Below are 23,311 nucleotides of genomic sequence, written 5' to 3'. Positions count from 1 at the left end.
CATCTCACCTGCCAACAGCCTGCAAGCTTGCTTAAGAGCCCTGGTGACCAACATGGTGCTTCCCAACCCCTCTAGCTTTCCAACAAGAGTCCAGGACAGCTTCAGAAACAAACAGAAACATCCTCCATTTTGTGGCAGGTTTTTTTTTTTTTCCATTTTAACAAAGTTTTCTTTTTTCTAATTATAGGATGTTGCAGAACAACCAGCTGAGTCGCATCCCTGCAGAGGCACTGAGAGACCTTCCAAACCTCCAATCTCTGTAAGTCATTAAAAATCAATGCTGCGAGCTGCACAGTCCCTTGGGGTACCCGGGCTTCCCAGCACTTGAGTCATTAGTTCCTTTGTCAGGGATGTTCTGTCCCTTCTTCCTTTTCTTTTCCAATTAAAGCAAAGATTACTGTCACTTAGTGTAGAAGGGAGGGGAGGGCAGTTTTCAAGGAAGGAACACTGTCTTGGTAAAGGATGTTGAAATTACAGCTCCCCATGTGTGCGTCGTGATGAAAAGGCCACCAGCGCCAACACATATTTCAAGGAACACTGGAAAATATCTACCCAGAAGGGGCTCTGTCCTCTCCGCTGTGGACCACAGTGGGGAAGAGACCTGCCAGGGAGCACAGAGGACACTTTGGTCTGTCAACATGTGAGTTGGGCTGTTTTACTCAGATAGAGGGTAGTTATGTCAGGGTAGAAATGCTCCAAAACACTTTTAGTGATTCAGCCATGAGAAGAAGCTGGGGCTGCGGTCGTGCTTTTCCTTTAAAGTAACTATATCCGCAGCAGGTTTGTGCTACTGTATTCACTAAAAATCACAAGTCAGTGAAATATTTGCAGTTTTCCTGAGTATGGACATGCTTTCAATCAGATCCTGGTAATGCCACTGAATTTAGGGAAGGTCTGTTTGGTAGGCACCCAGCTGGTGTAAGGAGCACTGCCAAAGCTTGTAAGTGTTTTCTGAATTGGGCTGACCACTGAAAAACTAACCTTAACCCTAATCCTTAACTTCAGTCCTAGCATCTTACTGTGTCTTTTTATCATAGAAGTGTTGGCTGGAAGTGGTTTCTGGGGGTATCCAGGCCAGCCTCCTGCTTGGACCAGGGCTATCACCAATATTAGGTAGGACAGTTGCAGCCTTGAAACCCTCCAAGCATGGAGATTCTCCCCTCACTGGTGCTCTGGCCTGGGGCTGTTCTTCCTGGAGAAGAAGCGTTCCCTCAAGTCCAACCTAAAACTCTTGGAGCGCAGTTTGTGGTCATTACTCTCTGTTTGATCACTTGGAACCACCCAGAAGATCTTGGCTCCATCATCTTTAATTGTGGGTCGCTAGCAGACCTCCTCTTAGCCTCTTCTCTGCTAGGTGAAACCAACCCATCTCCTTCCACCTCTACACGTGGGGCAAATGTTCTGGGACCCTGACTCAGTTGCCAGCCCTCCACTGGACACATGTGGTTCCTCTTCATCCTTCTTACACTGGGCAGCCCAAAACTGTGCGTAGTTCTCTGGTTACAGCAACCTCTTGCCACTGGAGTGGCACAGTGTGGACAGTCACAGAGCTAAGATGCCCTGCTTGGTTTTCACTGGTGATGCCATGACTTCTCCAAATGTAGTTATTAACATCAAGCCAAGAGCCTGCAGTACAGGTCTGCATTAGAGATATTATTTTTTCCTCTTTTTCAAATATCTGAGTCATTTTCCACAAGTTTATGAGACTCTTGTGTATTCATTGCCAAAAAATCAGCCAGCCTGGAACACCCATAGGTCACCCACAGCATGGTTTCCAAGCATTACTGGTCAGGCTATCTGAGACCCAGTGTACTCCTGTTGCCCAGAGACCACTTTTTTCCATTCAGAAGGGGAAATGGCTTTATGGTACATCATGACAGTTCATGAGTTACCGGACTTGTATGGCACTTCGTGGAATATAGCTATCTGCTTTGCAAGTTGGCAATGCACCCTAAGCAGGCAGGACAGCTGAAAAGGGGGGTGAAAATGGGAGCCAGCAGGAGTGGGGTGGAACAGACAGCTGTACTAGACAGAAAGGGACTGTGTGCTGGTTATTTTCTTGCTCTTTCAGATATTTGCATTTCACGTCCACGTTCGTCATTCTGGGATTCAGGCAGGATTTGAAGGGAAAGTATGTCTCTCTTATGGACGAGCTGACACGGGAGAGGAAAAACAGACTTCTCAATACACAACTCTTTTCTCAGGTTTACAACAGAAGCAGCTGCACTAAGTGGAGGCTGAGAACAATTGTTCTGAGCATAGCTCTACCAGCAGGACTTACCAGGCAGTTCAAGGGATGAGGTGGCCAAACAAGTGGGACAGAAGGGGATGCTTCTAGCCACTGTGGGACAGAGAGAGGTTGGTATTTACTGCCTGCACAGCACCACGTTAGAGCTGAAATGTAGCAAAACCCTAACGAGTCAGTGGAGTCTCTGAAACAGGAAAGCAAAAAATAATGATTAACAAACTCCAGTTGCCTCCAAAGGTGGCAGTTGTCTTGCCTTTTGAGCATTCAGAGAGGATGCCTACTGAGGTAGGACACGTACCCAAGCCTTGGTAGCACTTCGAGTTGAACTGCTGGGTCCTTTTGCTGCACTGCTGGGGTCCAGGCTGGGGTCCCAGGCATGAGGCATGTTCAGACCTGTACTGAAGTCCGTCTGCTTGCTGGCTGAGAGTACCAGGCAGTGCAGGCAGCCAGCCACTCCTCAGGCTCTGCAAGATGCATGCTGTGAGGTCGTGGTACTAGCTGAGAGGTTTGCAGCAAGTTTGGGAGTCTCTAACAGCAGGAGATCAACTTGTACGTACATGCTCAAGGAGCAGAAAGTCCAGGCAGAAAGAAACTCCAATAAACATTGTCACTCAGAGAGCAGAAGGGAAGTTATTCCTTCTTTTTATTGGGGGATGACACACAGGGAAGCAGGAGTCTCCTGTCCAGAATGATCAGAGAGTCCATGGCACAGTCAGGGCATGAACTCTACTCTCCAGATTACCTTGTCCCCAGGAAAGCTTGTTCCACATTGGAGCCCTCTTGCATTGCACATGCACCCTGCATGCCTTCCCACACAGCTTGTCTTGCGGCAGCCTGAACAAAGGACTCCACCTCCAGGGAGAAGCAGCAGCAGCTCTCTGTTAACATGGCCTGGGTCCTGCTCTCACGTCTGGCTGTAGAAGACCAGAAACAAGGAAGGAGAAACACTGGCCAGGTGTCACAAAGACCATACTTACACTGCTTTCCTTCTGTGGGCCCCTGCTCTTCCCTTCTGATCTGGCTAAGATGAGGATCTGTCTTCAGGCAAGGAGCCTTCTCAAAGCTGACAACCCATAAGTTTCAGGTGTGCAGGATTTTCCATGGCAGGTGTGGTGTCACCCACAAAAGACGTGTTGTGGTGCAGGAACCAGAAATGGGAGGACTCTAATTTTAACTAACCTAGATGAGGCATACTGGCTCTCAGAAAACCTAAGTTACTGAAGTTCCTGTCCTTCACAGGACAGAGAGCATGCCAAAAAACTGACTTTAGATTCAGGCAAGTTTAGGTGAGATGGGAGGGTCAGGGTGTTCCCCTCTGGATGCTCTCCAAGAGGAAGCTCCCATTGGCCTGTGTGATCCCCCCCCATAACTTTCCTAACCAAGGAAGATGCAGTCCCGAGTTTTGCAAATAATATTTCAAACACACTAACATGGTTTCCTCCTGCAAACTCTAACACAGGTGCTGGGAAGACTGGCAAACCAGGTGGAGGTTTCCAGTCATTCAACACAACTCTGTGCCAAGGGTATTGGTAGGTCTAGGATACCCATTCCCCAGCACTTCATGTGCTGACCCAAAGCTTGGCTGCTCCATGTTGGCTTGCTGCATATCACCGAGTATATCTCATCAAGGACTTCATGTGGTCTGGGCCACTCCTTCTCCAGAGGAAGGCGTCCACTACAGGGGTTCAGCATTTCCCGACTAGAGGTGCTCATGATTCACTCTGCCCCATGGATGCCAGCCAGCCTGAGGAGGCAAGTGTCAAATCCACCCAAATACCCCCATCCACATCAGACACACCTGTCCTTATAAACACCCCTCATCACAGGTCCTCTGAAGCTGCAGCCATGCCTGTGGCCAGAATCAGACCTGCCCTGCTCCCTGTCAGCTACAGGATGTGGAGGCATCGCTGCCTGGAGCCCGAGTTGTCAGGAAGGAGGCCTTGGCTGGGATCACTAGATGAATACAAAGAGGAATTTGGATTTCAAAAGAATAGAATACAAAGCTCTGGAGACTGAACCTCCTACCAAGTGCAAGGGAGCTGCTTCCCAGCAGGCTTGCTTTATCTGGGAAACATGTTGGGAAGCCCAGTGGGGAGGATTAGAGAGAACACGCACACCTGATGGCAATGCTCTGAGCCCTGCAAGGGGTGCCAAGGCTTTACGTAATGCTCTGATCCAGTTGTGATCCCCTGGCAGAGTATCTGGTTACCAGTGGTTTATAGGTGCAGTAACAACATACCGCGTGTATTCTGGAAGAGTCGTGTGTCAGTCTAATTAACGACTTTGTGGTTTGTGAGCACTTACCTAAAGCAGATGGGCACTGTGTCTGTTCCTTTGCCAGGCACAAGGAGTCCAAGGTATTTCAAAGTGAGCAGGTGCTATAAATTATAATTACCAGGCTTGCAGAGGTAGAGAAAGCAAAGAGAAGAGAAACCTGATGGATTAAGAGATTAAGATAAACTCTTGGTTTTTCTTTTTCAAATACTTATGGAAAGTGATGAAAATGGCTGGCTCTTTCTGGAGTTTCTCACAAATCAGCACTTTGGGAAGGTGCTTAGTGTATGTCTGGCTCATCTGGGTGGGTGTTGCCTACAGCAATTTGGAGGGGGAAAGGGGGATTAATGCCAGCCAGAAGAGTGTCAGAGCTTTTGCAGTATGGGTGGCTCTATGGTGGCCTCAGGACAGTCATCACAGCTTTTCTCACCCGGCTTTGAGGCCAGGGGCTCCAGGGGGATAGGATTTCTAAGTGGCCCAGTGAAGCTTTCCCACAATTACCACTGTAGTTCAAGTCCATAGTACCAGCCTGTGCTTTCAGCATGGCGATGATTTCTAGGCTGTGGCTGTGAATCCCAGAGCTCTGCATTTCCTTGGGGTTCCTTCCTCCACACTGGGAGGAACTGCACCAATAATTGCTGAGATTTTGAGACACTTTGGGCATCCCTAGGACAGTAGCAGGTCTTCTGACCCAGTAAGACACAGGAGCAAAGGCACAAAGAGTCACGTTTCTACCTGCTGGATAGTGGCATCCACTCATTTATCTCCTGCCCTGTGGTAGCTCATTTCTCCTTCCACAGAGAAGGAGACATTGTGGCTGCATGTCACCTCATGTAGACCCCAGACCCCAAGAGTATGGACATAGCTGGCATGGAGATGCTGACACACATAAAGTCATCCAAACCTCAATGGGACATCAGCAGTGTGGAAGGCTCCATATGAGCTCATGTCCATGTGTCTCAGTAGCATCCTTTATTCAAGAGAGAAAGGTAGATGCACTGGGGGAGAAACTCGTCTCCTGCAAAGCAGGCAACTGCCTTCAGAGACTGGTCACTCACAGCAGTGCCTGGTCCTCTCCATTCACAGCTGGAGAGGGACACACATTTCAGAAGGAGACATCTGAGTATAGCTGAGATAACTTCTAGCTGTGTATTAAACTTGATGTCCTCGTTAAGTCATTGGTAGCTGGAGCATGGGGTGTGAATCGGGGAGTTAACCACAGCTCTAGCCCATCCCCTGGCCTGCATGTGCAGGGATTTGTCCAGAAACATCTAAACATCTGGTAACTCTGCTCCAGAGGAGATAGCATGTAAATCATAGTCCATCAATACTAAAATTTGGGATAAGAAGGAACTAGAAGTCTTGGCTAAAGGTCTGCAAAGCCCATTCAGTCCAATAAATTTTCAGATATTTCTGCCTCGTCCAAGTGATCAGTGACAGTCAGGGCCTTGGACCAACCTTAACCATGGGATTTCCCCACAGCTGTTGCTGCTCCAGCAGCCTTCAGCACACTGAGCTCATACCCCACTCCATCCTTGCATTGCAAGCACAGAAACCAATTGTGGCACATGAGACTTGGAGAATGGTCCCAGCCACTTTCCAACAAATCTCCCCATTGCATTCACCTCAGTCTCTCCTGTCTCCCAGTCATGCCCCACTACCTGCTCTGCGATGTTCTCTTTCCCCAATAGCAGCAGCACTTCCCTTCATGAGAAGTGAAGCCTCTAGATCCTGCACCACGAGGCTGTGCGCTTCTTGCCTCCTTTCCACAATGCACTTTGAGTTTTCTCTTGTCTCCCTGGCAAGATGAACCATAATGCTAGCAAACACTGGCTTCAGTCCTTGTGGGCAGTTCGTTAGCCCTGTGCCCCAAAAGGACTGACTGTCTTGCTGTTGGGCTTGATTGCATATTTGCTAAAGCAAAGGGGCTCAGGAAAAACCCCTGCGACTGTGTCTCCATCTGTCTTCTGTCTCTTGGCAACTACTCCTGCGTGCAGCATGTCAGGGAAGCAACCATAGATAAACAAGAGACTTTCCCTCCATGTCAGCATGTGTCGGTCACCTAGAGCAAACCATTTCCTGCTACCTGGTGGCTAATGCACCCAATACACAGTTAGCCATCACCACTGCAACCATACAGAGGTGGTGGGCAACAGCCCAATAGGTCCCATTCCCTGGGATCCTGTCCTTGCTCTCATTTTAGTTCTCCTTTCTCCCTCACAGTCTTTGCTCACTGCATCCCTCTGAAATATTTGCAGGATTCACTTGCCACTCTGTTGTTGCCAGCTGAAGTCAGCCACAGTCTCCCTGAGGAGGACTCTAGTCCCATCAGCACTGTTCCTGCTAACATCACCTTCCCACTTCAGATGCTTATTTGGCAGCAGCATCTGTCCTCTTTACATCTGTCCTGCAGAAGGATTCGATGCCTTCATAAGCTGATGGGATGTAACCTGGAGGACAAACTGTTGTCATCTACATTGTTCTTAAAATATTGCAAGCATTTTCATGTTTTCTACAAATACCATTTCCCATTATATTCTGATTTCACTCCAGCTTTACTTGCCTCATAATCTCTTAGTACTAAATCAGCCTGACATGTACACTCCCTGCATACAGGTTAATTTTCCCTCTAACTAAAATAATCCAGTTCCTCCAACCCATTGGTTCGCCACTTCTCTGATATCTTTAGCAGGAACCTTTTGGAGCCTTATGGAAAGGCAATAAAGACTACTTCATCCCCTGCCCCTCAAGGCAGGTAATTATTTTTATATATATGGCCAGAGATTAAAATGCAAAGAATGACTTATAGCAATTTGAGAGCATGTGGACTTTGATGTAGACAAAAGAGGAAAGCTCTTCCCACCTGATCAGATTCTCACAAGCATATAAATTCTTACGACAGAAGGAAGAAAAAAATTACTTTGGAATCAGCATGGCCTGAAGAGCTCAGTCAATTCATTCCTCGTTTCACTTCTTTGATCTATTTGAGATATGGCAGTTTGCTGTTAACAGCAATATTCTTCTCTATAAATCACATGTGATGCAGTAAGGTTTAAGAAAGGTGCTGTTTTCATTGGGTGTTTAGAGGATAAAAGCTATGGAAAAAACAGAAATCTATAGAGTCAACGTAACATAGCAGTGACTTACAATCTGTTGGCATAGAAGTTGTCTTGTGGCAAGACCACCTCAGTCCTGTACCATGATTTATTGCCACAGGGTCTTTCTGGAGCACAATGAAATAGAGGTCATGGAAGAGCAGTGAGGTAGCTCTTAACGGCGAATCTGAAGGTAGACTGAAACAAAGCAACAGCAAGTACTTTCCTGGTGATTGCTGCTGCTGAGAGCACAACACCTTGAATTTCACCTGTTACAGATCACTTTGCAGCAGAAAGCATGCCTGTGGCAGAAAATAGAGCCCTGAACAAGTGTCACAGTGCAGGCGGCATGCTAAAGAAGTTCCTACCACTCTAGAGGACGCTTGCTGCTCAAAGCCTTCCTGCCCCATCTCGGAAATTCCCTCTTTTCTCTGGGGCACCTCTTCTCAGCAGCCAGCTCTCGATAGGAGCACAGCTAAGTCAGTGGAGTTTTGTCCCCATTCTTGTTTTCAGAAGTCTGGTCTCCATTTTGTCATTTCAAGTGTTTAATGGGTATTTCTACAAAGAAGAAAGTCTAGGAGGGGCCAAAAGCAGATATCTACCACATCCAAGTGAACACTACAGTCAAGCGTGCCACACATCTGGATGTACTGCAAGTAACTTTCATGCAGTGATGTAGCTATGGTGTGGTGAGTCCTTGCTGAAGTTTGTATATTAGCATTCCTCACAGGCTGTATGGAAGCAGAAGCCTCTCTGGCTCCATGTGCCATCATCCTTCCTCCCAGGTGTAGTGTGCGCAATCTGAGATTTGCCTGAAAACAGCAAGGTGGTCCCTGTAGCTTGTGTAGTTGAGCCAGTGCACAGACAGTGAGGAAATGTTACAGTTGTGTTTTCTTTCTTTGGATTCAAGTGGGCTGATGTCCCTGGAAGGGATTGAGGCTCTCCTCCTCTATAGCCACATCTCGAATTTGGTTCAGGAATGATAAGCCAAATTCAGAGAAGTTACTGCTTTTTGGCATAGACTTTGAGCAGAGAAGATGTTTCTCGTTCCATGCACCACAGGCTGTCATCCAAGCTGCCGCTCACTAGCTCTTTTCTCCACTTCACCCAATCTGAGCTGTGACTGAAGATCTGTGCTTGTCACCAGGATGCACAGCAATAGCTTGGCAATATCAGACCAGGTTTGAGGAGAAAAAGCTGCATTAAAATACAAATCCAGTTCAAGATTCAGATTTTGGAGTTGTTCCTCTGCTTAACACTGGCCTGATCCAAATCCCTGGTCTGGGTTCAGGAGTATCCCAGACTAGGAAACAAAGTGAGCGGCTGGGCCTTATTTCTTATTCCAGCAGCTTCCTCTGCCATTCAGCTTGTCTCCCCATGCGGTTTATGGAGTGTTCCCCAGTACCTTTGAAGAGCACTGGCACTTTTACTGCAGCGATGAGCAATAATATATTTTCAAAAGCCATTGGCAAATCCACTTGGTAGAAAAATGCATCACCCTCTTTTATAGGGGCAAAAACTCTGGCTTGGTCACTGTGTTCTTGGTAGGACCCAACAAGCAGCTTCACTGCCTCCCCTTTGCAGCCCTCAAAGAACATCAGTGGGACCAGCCATGCTGGCATTTTGCATTACAACAGAGTAGCCTGGGCCAGGTTTGTAGTTGGGAAGCCGAGTGGCTGGGACCAGGAGACTGGTGTCTTCGTGCCTCTGCTATGACTGGAGTGCTAGATCCTTCCCTCATGGTGGGAGATCCTCAGATACCACCAGGAAGGAAATCCAGTTCTTCTGAGTCATGCTCCATGGCCTCACTACACAGCCTTCCTTCCCCTCAGGTAAGCTTCTGCTGTGCCCACGTCTCCCTCAGGCAGACCAGGTGGATTTGACTCCTCTGACCATAGCCATCTAGATATTACTCATCTCAGCTAGTCAGCAGTGGAAAATGATCAGCATCTTCAGAGAGTGAATCATCCCTGTTATCTCAGAGCCCTGTCTGGGGGATGAATCACTCTCTGGAGGACTCTGGTTTTCTCTTCTGGCTATGGAAAGACCCTATAATTGGTTTCAAGTTCTGTGTGAATAACATTGGGTGAGATGTGTTTTTCCTACCCCTGGAGAGCAAAAAAATGCCCCTCTCCGCACCCCCCACTTTTATCTGGCAAAAACAGATCACCAAGCTAACACACATCATCAGAGCATGGGTACCAAAGAAGAGCTGAGCATCTCTCCTCCCCCATAGCCCCGTGCACATGGCCCAGCACACACTTGTGTAGCCCTCAGAGAAAGCTATCATCTGAGGAAATTGTCTTGCCCAAAAATATGAGTGCAAGGAGCAGCTCACCCATTAACCAGAGAGGAATTTCTCTGCACTCCAAAGCTGGAGGGATTTAAATTTGTAACCATTGTTCTGGGGACAAGTCAGAAATGAGAAAGGCTTCTGACGTGGGTACTGGGTACACCACAGACATGGTTTTTTCCTGTCAGTAGGAGGAACTCAGCTGGTCGGATTAGAGCCTTTTCTGCTTAAGAGTAAAAAAGCATGAAATGCAATGTGGTTATCCCACTACAATGACCTCAATAGCTTTATTTGAGAGGAAGAGTTGGAGACCACACACAAGCTGTTGAACGTATCATCCTCAAGGAACAGTTCTCTTCAGCAGTGCCCCAGTAAATCCCTGCCTCCATTTGTCCTTCATCCATTACTCCCTGGCTTTGAGCAATGAGATGTTGTGAAGTTTATGTAAAGGAAATGTCCATATGGCTCATGCTTGTGAGTGTCCATGCCATGAAGGACCCCTGGATTCATCTCCCAGGAAGAGAGTGTCATGTTGTTTATCAGACTAGCAGCTAAAAATTTAGTGAACTTCAGTCACTCGTTTTATTTTGTGGCAGAACTGGCAAATTATACAGAAAAATAGGTGTCTGCATGAATTCCAGTCTCCTCCCAAGAATGGTGTCAGCAGATATAGAAACTCTACCCCTGACTGCATCAGATGCCTTACCTGTGTACGCAGTGTGTAAAAAGCAGCTGTTTCATCCCTTTACGTCTTTTGAAATTCTTTCTGGGAACATGTAGAGAGTACGCTTTTCAGCTCCCAGTGATCTTGAGTTGGGCCATCATGTTCATGGTGATCCCCTGAGTCAATTCCTCTCTTGAGACTTCACTTTCTAATTTTCCCATTCATTGAGCTTGTGGTTGGCAACACTTGGAAGGGGGTGATGATGACTGACAACCTTGCCATGCCCCAGCACCTCCAGGATTCACCAGTTGTGCTCCCAAGTGAAGAGGTCACAGCACAGGTTGGGTTGCTTGAGCTGTATTTGTTCAGCAGTTTGGCAAAGGTTAGACCTACATGGCTATGCCCATCGTGTACTGTAGTCACCTCCAAACTTTTCAATACTGACTACTAGCAATCCAGTGTGGCAACCAGGAGCTCCATTTGGATAAAAATTAAAGAGATCACTCACACCAAGCTGAAACAGGTGGTCGCTTGTCTACCTATACTGTTCCTATCTTTCTCTGCCCACACCGCAATAACTGCAGTACCCACCTTTCAATAAGCAAACGTCCCTCAGAAGAGACTCTTATCTTCTCTTAACACAGAAACTTTATTCCACCTTCATACTCCTCTCATATGCACTGTTATTTCCCATCTCAGGCTGTAATAACTTTCAGGAAGAGGCACATGCTGTCTTGACCGCCCTCCCACTGCCTAGAACATTGTAGACTCTAAAGAAATAATAATCACAGCTCATGTCCACAATCCACACACACACACACTCTTGCATATGAGTCATGTAGTAAGTTACAATGTGTTTTCCATTGACCTTTATTATGGGGACTCATGAACCTTAACTTGCTTGCTTATACACATAACTATCCAGGACATGCTGCATTTCCCTAGTGACAACTCAATAGAGAAGATGGACAATGGGTCCCAGATGTTACATACAGTAGATACAGCCGCATCGCAGGGAAGATGGAGCCCAGATGTTACATACAGTAGATGTGTCAGTGCAAAAGGAAGATGGGTCCCAGATGTTACATGCACTGAATATATAAGCACTCTTGATGAACCACAGAGAAGCTTCAGGTAAACTGGAGATAGGAAGGCAAGCAAGAAGTGGACAACATATTTAAACTGGCACCCATCTATGAAGCATTTAGTCCTCTATGCAAGACACATTAGTCTGCTCTCACCTTTAAATTTCTGCCTCTTTCATAATCCTGTGGACTTCAAGAAGTTCCTCCCACAGCAAGGTAGATGGGAGCATGGTCAATGTAGTGAGATTCAGGGATGAAAAGTGCAGAACTGCCTCACCTTATGAGGTAAGGCATAGGAAGCACTAGCTGTGTTGGTAGGATAAACACCAACTTAATTTTTAGCCAAGTGGTGTAGTGCACATAAACAAAATTTTAGGAGCAGCAGGAGCCAGCCCTCTGCATGACAAGCCCTATCAGACATGGTATCTTTGGCAGCAGAAGCTCAGTGTCATGAGCTGTGAGGTTCGTGCTGGCCCAGGCTGTAGATGGTCCAAGCAACCTGTCTCCTAACAGCCACCTGCAGTGCTAACCGCTCTTGAAGGGAGGCAGCTCCCTTCACAGCCCCTTGCAGTGCAGGGCAAAGCTACTGTTCGCTTCGTAGAGAGGAAGGAGGAAGCAAAGAAAAGCCAAGCAACTCGTCCGGGGTCACACTGAGCCCACAGCAGAGCAGGGGCACTGGGCAGCTATCTCCAAATCCCAGCCAAGCAGACTATGCCCAGTTTTCATGACTCAGTGTTACACCCCAAATCAGCCCCAGCTGCCAGAAAGAGCAGAAGACCTTTCCAGTGCCCTGCAGCTGTGGTGTGGCTTAAAAAATTACTGTGTGTGGCCCATGGAGGATCCCCTCAGCCAGAGAGGGGCCAGGGGACAGTCCCACAGACCCTTGTGTTGGCTCTGGAGGGCTCCTGGCTGCCATGCTGTTTAAAACAGCCTGGTAACTTGTGGAGGGTCCAAGACCAGAGGTCCTTAGGCCCTGGTGAGATGGAGAGCTGTTGTGCACTACTCTCCAGGACAACATCTGGCCAGCTGTGGGTCACACATGTTCAGTGAGAAGTGATGCACCACATGTATGACCATCAAGGCTCAAGGCTTTCAGCAAAGGCCAGTGCTTCTCCCCATTATAGCTATGAGCTATAAGGGTGAGGGTTATTTAATTTCTAAAACAACGCTGGCTGCATTGGAAGGTCACAGGGGATCCTATGGGTGCTCACCCAGCACAAGGAGGCACTCAAACACACTAGGGTACAGTCTGGCACCTCAGCAGGAGGAAGCCCCCACCCACGTGTCCATCAAAACGAAATAACCACCTGTCTAGCAATGATTGCCCAAGTTAAACACCACAGACTGGACATCTGGAGCCCTATCTCCATGTCAGCTCATGAGTGGAGAATGGATGGAGCAAGGCAGACATGAACCCGGCTGTGACACCCCTGCAGGTCCCCAGTGCCAGACAGGGACCTTTTGATGCATCTGGTCTGGCCCTGGTCCCCGTGCATTCAAGGTGTGAGCTGGCTCTTATATCCAAGTACATGCTTGGCCCTGGGGGTCCCTCGAGGCACCATGACTTGTTCAGAGCCCCTCTTCCCCGAGTCCTGTTCCTTCTGTCCCCAAGAGCTGCTCTCCCTTCTCTTTTCCAGGTAGCTTGTGTGCTTGACAAACACCATGTTTCCCAGTAAATACGCGGGACCCACAATGCTTGGTGGGCCTGTGAGCCACTCTGCTTAGCCTCTGGCTGCTTTCTGTACCTTCTCCATTTCCCTGGGCCTGGCACCATGGGCAAGGGGGGCAATGCCAGGCGCCCAGGGAGAGGGCTGGTCAGGGAGTCGGCACAGCGGTGGAGTGCAGCTGCCCAACTGTCAGCAGTTTCTATAGCTGCACAGAGATTTTGGCAATCCTTCTTGCACGGTTCTGACCTGAGGGGTTTTGGAGGTGTCTACAACTGGGGATAACAAAGCCCTCTTGTCTGTACCAAAGGCACTTTGTGTGGAGTCTAGGTATTGCCCTGATTTAATTTCCTGAGCAACCCTTGTGGAGGACTTCCCAGAGGTGCGTGTCCCATTAAGTAAGGAGTGAAGACTCATTGCAGCCCAAACAGAGCCCTGCAAACTTTCCACCAGGTCTTGTTTCACAGCCAACTGGGAACATGTTTGTGTCTTGAACCTTCATTCACTGCCTGGGATGGTTTCACAAGAGTTTTTTGCCTGGAAATGGAGCTAGGGAACTCTTACAAATCTTGCTTGAGGGCTGTGAGCTCTTCTGTGGCAGGGGCAGAGAGTCCAAGTGTTGGAGCAGACCTATAAGGCAGTGTTTTACCTATTCAATAATGTGTCATTCATAGAATCAAAGAATCATAGAACAGTTTGGTTGGAAGGGACCTTTAAAGGCCATCTAGTCCAACCTCCCTGCAATAAGCAGGGACATCTTCAACTAGATCAAGTTGCTCAGAGCCCTGTCCAACCTGACCTTGAATGTTTCCAGGGATGAGGCATCTACCACCTCTCTGGGCAACCTGTTCCAGTGTTTTGTCACCCTCATCGTAAAAAAATTCTTCCTTATATCTAGTCTGAATCTCCCCTCTTTTAGTTTAAAACCATCACCCCTTGTTCTATCGCTACAGTCTCTACTAAAAAGTCTGTCCCCATCTTTTTTATAAGCCCCCTTTAAGTATTGAAAGGCTGCAGTAAGGTCTCCCCAGAGCCTTCACTTCTCCAGGCTGAACAACCCCAAGTCTCTCAGCCTTTCCTCGTAGGAGAGGTGCTCCAGCCCTCTGATCGTTTTTGTGGCCCTCCTCTGGACTTGCTCCAACAGGTCCATTCTTCCACTGTATCTGCAGTACGTTATGACCACAAGGCCATGATAGGCAAAGCAGAAATTGAACCCTGTTTCCCACCTTCCAGGTTATCACTGCAGTCCCTGGCTGCCTTTCTCCTATCCCGTTTGGTATCAGTGGATGGAAGAAGACCTTGCTCCTCACCTGGGTTATTTGGGCAGGCTCAGGGACCCAGAACCTCCTGCCTCTGTGTGTCTGAGCCCTATCAGGTGCTGTGCCTAGCAGAAAGAGCAGCACACGTGGAGCTGACTTGCAGGGGATTGTGGCCGAGGGGGACAGAGTGCCTTCGAGCAGGGTGTTTTGGAGGGTTCTGGAGCCATCCTTCCTTGCTGTGCCCTCAGCTGCTTGCACGGCGAGTTCCCCAGGAGCTCACAAGCCACGTACTGACTCAGTCTGTCTGGGAGTTTTGCCTGAGAAAGGAGCCGAGGTGTTGGCCCCAGTCATTAGTAAGTTATCGGAGAAGTTTAGCTGCAGTGACATCATCTCCTTCTTATGTTACTACAAGGAACTTAGATCCTATTATGGGATAGGAGGTAACTCAATCGAGCCTTTCAAGATAAACTCAGACAGGAAGAGAGACATGATTGCCTGAAGGCACCAATTAGACATTTCTGGTGAGATCAGCTCTGTTCAGCCGACACACATGCACTCTGGGGCCAGGGAAGACAGCAAGGACGTTGCTCCCCCAGAAAGGGGTGGTCTCAGGAAGGGATGGGCAACCAGCTCTTCCTCCCACTGCTGCCGGGTCACTCCTCACTCATTCGAGGGTTGCAGCTCTCTCTCTCCAGACCGTCCTTTCTTTATATCCTGTATTCTGCTGTTGACAGAGAATCAAGATGCAGAGGAGCTCCCCGGTTTGGAGAGAGAACAGCCCAAGCCCAGTGCCACCCAATGCTGCATATGATCTTTGGTGGCAAGTTTTCTCCAACTTTATGAAGAGAAATAATAGCCTAATATATTGCAAAAAATATTGGGAGGATGGATTGGAGTTTGAGGTCCCACTGTCCTGTTGTGCCTGGGCTGTGGGCAATGGAAGAACGTCACAGAGTCTATACTGCAGACCTGTTACTGCACATAGTTTGTCTAAGACATAGAGGAAGTCAGCTATCATTGGATCTACTGTGTGCTAGGGAGGAAGAACAGCAGCAAAAGTCGGGATGTTTCCTGACAGCACGGCATTGTGCATTTTTATTGGTTTCCAGCCTGCAGCTCCCCCTGTAAATGCTCCACAGCCAGAAGGAACTGGAAAGACTCGGGCAAACTTGCTTCTGCCAGTCATAGCCTGAGATGTGCACCACATCTGTTAGGCAACAGAGAGGCTGTTTCTGGTTATCCACTGCTGCACACTTCTGCCAGTCATGTTACAGACAGCAGGATGCATGTGCTTACAGATGTCTAGGGAATGCACTTGTACATCCTCTGAAACGCTCTGGAAGCAGTTCTTGGAACAAGACTCCCCAGAGCTGCCACTGGCTACAGCAGCAGCAAAGGCACCAGCTGGTGGGGCTCAGACGTACTTGCATTTGCTGCTGACCTGCTCCTCTCACCGTGGCTCAACACAGATGTGAACTTCTGCTCAGGGAACAAAGACGACATAGGCAATGCCTCAGACCAAAAGCCAAGGGACTTTTGATGTTCTACCCAGGCAGTTCCCTCTCTCCCCTAAAACAGAAAATGGAGTAAAATCTGAGGTGTTTCCAGGCACTTTTAGGACTTTTGACTAAGTGTCACATTGAAGTCACAGAAATGCCCCATAACTATCAGCAGTAGATGCAGATCTAAAGTCAGAAGCTGAGACTTCCAAGCAGCTGGTGATGTTTATGTGTCATTGTTCTTGGATGTCCCACTTAAAATCAGCTCCTTTTGCCTGCAATGGACAGGGCGATGCTCTGCAGTGCCTTGCTTGAGCCTGTGAAGTCACTTGGAAATCTTGTCCGTGCAGACATCAGGAGATCACTGTGTGTCATCCGTTCTCCAGACCTACAGCACTGCTCGACAGCAGGTGTGAGATGAAGTCCCACTTCTAAGCCATCCAACAGCTCCCTGAAAGAGGCATCTTCCTCCATAAGCCACAAACGGGTTAATGCTTGCAAGGAAAACCAACTGAGTGATTTGGTGAAATAAAGATTAAAACACCTCCGTGGAAGGTGAGGAGCCAGCCCCAGCCTGCGCTGTCCCATTTACCCACTAATCGGCCCAATTATCTTAGGTATAAATCATAACACAAAACACTTACGGAGCCAAAGTCACACACTGAAGAAAGGAGAGAACTGTTGGGTTGGTTTTTGTTTAGTATAATTGATATAATTACTAGCAACTCTGTGCCAAGAACTTCAGCTTTTCTCCTTCCAGAAGAGAGTGAAGAGCTGTCTGAAAGCCATAGCAATTAGTAATCCCCACATGCACGGCTTTTATTAGAAAGAATGCACCTCTATTCCAGAAAGAGCCAGCAACTCCCAGAGGAGCAATTAAACAACCCAGAGACCTTTTGGTACCAGGAACACAGCCATCACTTGGTCCATGTTCCCTGTTCCCTTGTCGATGCTGCAAAGGCACATAAGGAATCCTGCCCGTCATGCTGTGTGTGAAATGCCTTCGATTGGACACTTCCTTGTTCCTAATTTTAACTTCATTAGCTCCAAATAGGTGCACCTTGCTGTGCTGTGGTCCAAGCAGGCTGCTGTTTCTGAGGTTGCTCAGGCCCTTGTCCAGCGCATTGCAACCAGCAGAAAGTCTCCCTTTCACTCCACTAAGGAATCTGGCTGGGGTCTGATTTTCACACTCTGGAGCAGATTAAGGCAGCAATTACATGGCTGGAGCTCACCAACACTCCCCGAGCATGCTGCTCTCCAGATAGTGTCTCATGGACAGTGGTCACACTCATCACAACAGGTCACGTTGCCACCAGGCAGCCTCTGGGGAGGTGAGGAGACATAAGACTTGGGGTTCATCTGAGTCTTGCAGAGATGACCTCTCATTGATGGCAGGGTGTGGAGACATGGAGCAGAGCCTGGCTTGGAGCTGCATGTCCAAAGCCAATGGCCATCCAGGAGTGTTAACAAACTCCTTAGATGAATCTCAGTCGTTGCCCCTGTACTAACCGTAGGGACCCACAAAGACAGGGAGGTGTCCGAGTACCTCAAAAAAATCCACCAAGGACCCATGCTACCTCACTGGCACTTCTCTCATACCTATGGACCATGGATGTAAGAAAGTGTCTTTCCTGAGCATATGATAAATAGCCATGGAGCAAGTCCATCAACATGACACCTGGGGCACTGTCACACTGAAGCCAGACTCCCTTGTGGCTCACATCTGTGGCTTCACCCCGGAGTTCATGACCAAAGTGGGACACAAAGCTAGGCAGTCATGGGGTCCACCTTGCTCCCTTGCCACGAACCATCCCTGTCTTGGACAGCTCAGCCTGGTGTACCAGCTCTTGGCTCTTTTTCAGCATCTTCATTTCTGAAAGCTTAATTTGGTTTTGAAAAATGATAACTATTCTCAGCGGATATTTTCATTGTCTGTTCTTTAATTAATTAAATTGAAACAGAGCATTCACTTTAAAACAATTTTCAGTAAACATATAGGGATTTGAATGAAAGAATGTCTCTCAGAAAAGTAAGCAGTACTACTTTTTTTGTTTGAAAAACAGATTATGATGCCAAAAACTAACAGAATTCTTATGCTGAAGAAGGAATGGAAAAATTAAGTAAAGATTAACATTTCGCACACAAGTTTTAATTTTGGTCAAAAAGTTCTTGTTTGTCCCAAAACATTTTGATTAAAAATTTCAAATAGAGTCTTCAATCTTACCCTGAGCTGCTGCGGGGTTTGCTTTTCTGCTCTTTATTCTTTGGATTTGCCTTCTTGGGAAGATGAATGATGCTATGCTCTGATTTGTTTGTAGTCGTGGTGACAGGAGGAAAATTGAGGCAGAACTTGCAACATGCCCACCCTCTTCAAGAGGAAAATACATACTGTCTTGTGTCAGCCCTCTGAGCAAAGATGCAAATCCTGCTGCAACTGAGCTGAGCTTTGGGTGCGATGTGCTTTCGTCATCCACAGAGGAACCAGTAGAGCTGGCTGAAAAGCTCTCAGCTGAACACCCTTGCACCAGAAAACACCGCTTTGCAGCAGTGCAAGTGTATTGCAAGTTGGAAGAATACATTAATGTGGCAAAATAGGAGTAATGAAATCAGTATTTAATCCGCCTTGGGGTATCATTTCAGTTTGAGGTGATGTTGTATCAAGACTTGTACACTGCATTTAAAGGACAATTGTCCAAGGGAGATCTCAGGAAGTTCTGGCTGCACTTCTTGACCAAGTACAAATCTCCAGCTTTGTCCAGGCAGGTCAGAACAGCCAGTGCAGGAATTGCTTCTCTCTGTGGCATAGGAAAAGGTCTGTTCCCCAGGACCAACTGAGAATTTCACCCAGGAAATACCATCCCTACCCCACTGCAGAGACGGCAACTTGCACCTGGCCCCTGCATGTGATGAGGCATTTGGTCTCCTCCTGCAGACTAGAAGTTTATTGCAGGATGCTGGGAAGTGGTTTGTGAACCAGGAAGTGTTGTCTGTGCTCTTTGACAAGGGTCTGGTGCTGGGGGGGAACAGTGTCTGGGGGTCTGCTCCAGTGTCCAACTTTCATCAAAAATATTACTTTATGTAGTCAAAAACACTAATTTCTATACCACATTCCTTTGTGGAGGTTCATCAATTTGAGGGCTGCACAATGATAGTTCTGTTAACTTCCTTCTCTCGTGCTTTGATAAGAGACTAAGCACTTCCTCTTTGCAATTTGAATTCAGAGATCTTTCCTTTAGATAGCTTGGAAAAATAAAATAAGCTCTGTTGGCCATGGATGGAAATCAGAATTTGCTTTCTCCTTGATATAATTGGTTCCTGGTATTTCATCCAAATTTGAAGTGCTTTCCTCTTATATTTTGATTTTAAAATCTACAGATAACGCATTGTATCCTGCTCACCATTGTTGAAATGAGAGATCTTTAAGAGAGATGACTCCCAAACCTAGTTTTTTAACTTTTTTTTCATAATAAGCTTAATATTTTTTGGCTTCTCATTCTATTTTGGAACAAAAACAAGTCTTAAAAATTAAAGTTTCTCACCAAATTAAACCTCAAATTCAACTGCCTTAAGGTTTCCATGATGATTAAAAAAAAAAAAAACAATTGGCAAATCAAGGAGAAAGAAAGGCCTGAACATGTGCAATACATAGAGCACAGAGAGCACAGGCTTAATTCCTGTGCCATGACATATGGTCTGACTTGTTTGCGGTGCTTTTGCAGGTAGCTCTGGCTGTTTGGATCAAACGCAGGACCCCAAGCAGGGCTGCCACATATTTTGCATTTCCAGACAAATCCTTTTCTTCTGGAATGGGGCTTTGGCCACACGTTTAGCTGTCCTGCATACCCCTCAGCAGTGCGTCTGAGCGGGCTGTGGGGTACCCCAAATAAGGCTGTGCCTCCACAGATTGGCTCAGGCAGATCCACGGCAGGCCAAGCCCCAGGGGATGGACCTTTGATGCTCATTTTTAAGGGGGGTGCCTGCAAGCCACAGCTGGCCAGTGTCCATCTGATGGGTCCATGTGAAAGGACTTAGCCCAACCACTTTGTTTAAGAAGCTGCCATCGGTTGGCAGCACTAAATGGCCATCAAGAAGTGATCATCCTTGGCGGCAGTCAAACATCTCCAAGCACAGGCAGGAGCCTTGCACCAAGACCTCCTTATGCTAATCACTATTTACAGCCAAATCCAATCTCCCTGGCCATCAATCCATCCCGCCTCGGCATCAAAACTCCCGTTGCATAACACTGCGGGCACATAAAGCAATGCTAGATCCGTCTCTCACTTATCCCCACCCTGTCTCTTTCCCACTCAGACGCCTGGATGCAAACCTTATCTCTGTGGTGCCCGAGAAGAGCTTTGAGGGGCTGCTCTCCTTGCGTCACCTGTGGCTGGACGATAATGCCCTGACGGAGATCCCCGTCCAAGCTCTGAACCACCTGCCAGCGCTGCAAGCCATGACCCTGGCTCTCAACCAGATCTGGCACATCCCCGATTACGCCTTCCAGAACCTCAGCAGCCTCGTGGTGCTGTAAGACTTCTCCACTTCTTACTCCCTCGCGGCCGCGGCATCCTCCGGCTGGGACAAGGTGCTGACCATGCCTGGCAAATGGGGTCCTCCTCCCATGGGAAGACCTGGTGGTCACTCCCCAGGAGCAGCTTTTTGCTGCTGCAGGCAGAGGTTTTGTTTATGAGAGTTGAGGAATCCCCATTGTTTGATATGAAATGCTAAAACTGCTTCTTTCGATTTTTTTCATATTTTCCCCACTTTTCACTGAAGAGACAAAAAGCTCCCCAATGTCATTCAGAAAATGCTTTGCATTTTAAAAAAAAAAATCAGTGCCTGGAAACAAAAAGCAGTTTTCCCTGAAGATTCAAGCAGTAAAAAGCTTCTCATTTCTATTTCCCCCTCCAACCCCTGTGTTAAAACTACAGGAATTTCTATCAACATGAAAAAAAATAAAGTTGCAACAACTTGCACTCAGGCGAAAAAGCAATATTTTTTTTTTCTAAGAAAACATGCCAAGAAAACTTTTTGACCAAATATGACTTTGAACAAAAGGTCTAACCTCAACACCTTGTCGAAGCCTGTGCGTACTGATTTGCATGACTGTGTTATATATGCAGATCAACTACTCTTTGCAGTGGTCACAACCCCACGGTGCATGTTGTTGTCCTGTTTGCATTATAAACATTTTACCGACAGCGTTCAGAGCAATGCAGAGAACAGTGCTGCTCTCAGAAAATGCCTGGTCCAGGAGGGAAACAGTTACTCCATGGGCAGTGAGACACCCTAAAACTCTCCGCAGCCTGTAGTCAGAAAGCAAACTGATGTCTTTGGCAGTTACGTCAGGAGGTGCTTCCTTTCTATCAACAGAGGCTTTTGCATTATCTAGCTTTAAAAGGAAGTTTACATATGCAAATTAGCTAGTCACTACTTTTTTGGTGTTGATTAGCAAGTTCAGGTGTGATATTGCCAACTGCTTTAGAGCTCCTGTATCTACATGAAATGCCACCTTTTAATTTGGTAATACCAGGGTACAAAGTAACCTCAGCATGTGGTGCCTTAGTGAAAGTTTAGCAATTATTTCGCTTTCAAAATTTAAAGTGTTTACTGAAGCCATCTAGCATAGAAAGTGCTTGGACAAAGCACAGTCCGGAGTTTTATTAAGCATCAACTTCAGCTGTTTAGACAAAGCATAAAGGCTTATTTAGGAGAAATGCTAAAAGCAACTTGAGAAATGTCAAATAAGTAGTTTTCACCCACAATAGTGCTCAGTCTACAAGTCGTCCCATGACCATCATAATGCAACCACTTCATTCAGCTTTAATAGCTAGCACGGCGAGTGAGCTGACATTTGGGGTTTTATTTCAATCTCAAAAACATGCTGCTTTCATTCTGGCTTATCCCACACTTTGGGTGAGAAACAATTTCTTAATTAAACAGGCAAGCTCAAGAAATAAAAGTCATTGACCATTAGGTCACAAGGGAGAGAATAATGTCCCACCACAGGCAATTGGAAGGGAACACATGTGTGATCCTGCCAGGCACTGTGGGACACGATGCTGAATTTTTGTGGGATCACAAGTGTTTGGCAGAACTGGCCCCATAAATCTCTCCCATGGTTCCATGCATATCCTTGTCAGCGCGCAGCCAGTGGAAAGTCACCCAGCGTTCTTCCTGCGCCCCTACCAGGGATGTTCCCCTGCTTCAGACTCACCCACCAAGCTGAGAAACAAATGGTCCCAAAAGCCAGCCAAGCTAGGCAGTGAAGTTTGCGAGGAGAGTTTCCCTACCAGGATGCAGATGATACACATGCGCATTCTTCTGCAAGTGTCTGAATTTGCACATAGATGGAGAAGAGCTGCCTGTTACCATAGACATCGGGAAACTTCTAGCCTGAGAAGTATTAAAATGAGCACCTGGGGGAGGACAGCCAAGGGCAGATGTGGAGGAGCACAGGGGAATCTCTCATATACAGCCTGATTAATACTCATGGACACGGCTGACCACGGCTGAGGGCATGACCTTCCCAGGTGCAGAGATGTGGTTTTCCTCCTCCACGGACCTTGAGCTTTTGGAAAAGATGTGGGTGATCATCCTGCACTGACACAAAGCACCAACATCAGAATATACAAGCCTCAATCTGGAATAAGTTAAGGGGTTCAGTCTCTGCTAATAAATTACACCTCTGTTGAGGAATTCCCTGGTCTTATTCCCAACTATTGCTGCTGCAGGTTTCTAACTAGGGCTGCAGGGTGTTCAGTAAGCAGAGCCTCATTTAAATCACTCATCATGAAATCTATGAGTCTCAGTAATTGGCGCCATCCTTTCCCCAGCTTTGATAAGAAGGGCTTCGTGTGCTGTGATGTTGGCACTGCTGCTGATGGCAGAAGGGAAATGGCTTGTTTGATCAGGGTGGCTTGCGGGAATAGGATTCTGAAGATGTTACCTCCAAGTCTGATCTATTCAGGATAGAATGTGTCTTAGCATCTACAAGCAGAAATAGTCCTGAATATTTTTCAGCTAATGATTTATATGAAGCAAAGGGGTTTTTTACAGAAAGCATCTTCTTTCTCAGGCATAAAAGATTTTTCATTTAGAAGTGAGCATCTGAAACCCCCATGCTGCTGTGCTGACAGGCTGATAAAGTGCATGACAGCGGGTCTCGTTAGTGTCCCTCATCTCCTCTGTCGGCTGAATTCAGCAGAAAGACAACCCTCAAACCAGGAA

General features: G+C 47.2%; 1 protein-coding gene across 1 annotated transcript in view; it reads left to right on the top strand.

The window, feature by feature from the left end:
• The window catches only part of LGR6 (leucine rich repeat containing G protein-coupled receptor 6), a 149,525-nt gene that overhangs the window by 77,519 nt on the left and 48,695 nt on the right, over window positions 1-23,311 (top strand). The window contains exons 4-5 of the mRNA XM_068419489.1: window positions 188-259; window positions 20,393-20,608. Of these exons, the coding sequence (XP_068275590.1) occupies window positions 188-259; window positions 20,393-20,608 (288 nt within the window). The remainder of the gene's footprint in view (window positions 1-187; window positions 260-20,392; window positions 20,609-23,311) is intronic.

This window comes from Nyctibius grandis, chromosome 27 (assembly GCF_013368605.1).
Source record: "Nyctibius grandis isolate bNycGra1 chromosome 27, bNycGra1.pri, whole genome shotgun sequence".
In the NCBI taxonomy this organism is placed as follows: domain Eukaryota; kingdom Metazoa; phylum Chordata; class Aves; order Nyctibiiformes; family Nyctibiidae; genus Nyctibius; species Nyctibius grandis.
Note: the sequence above shows the minus strand (reverse complement) of the source record. Positions and strands in the feature narration are given on the sequence as shown.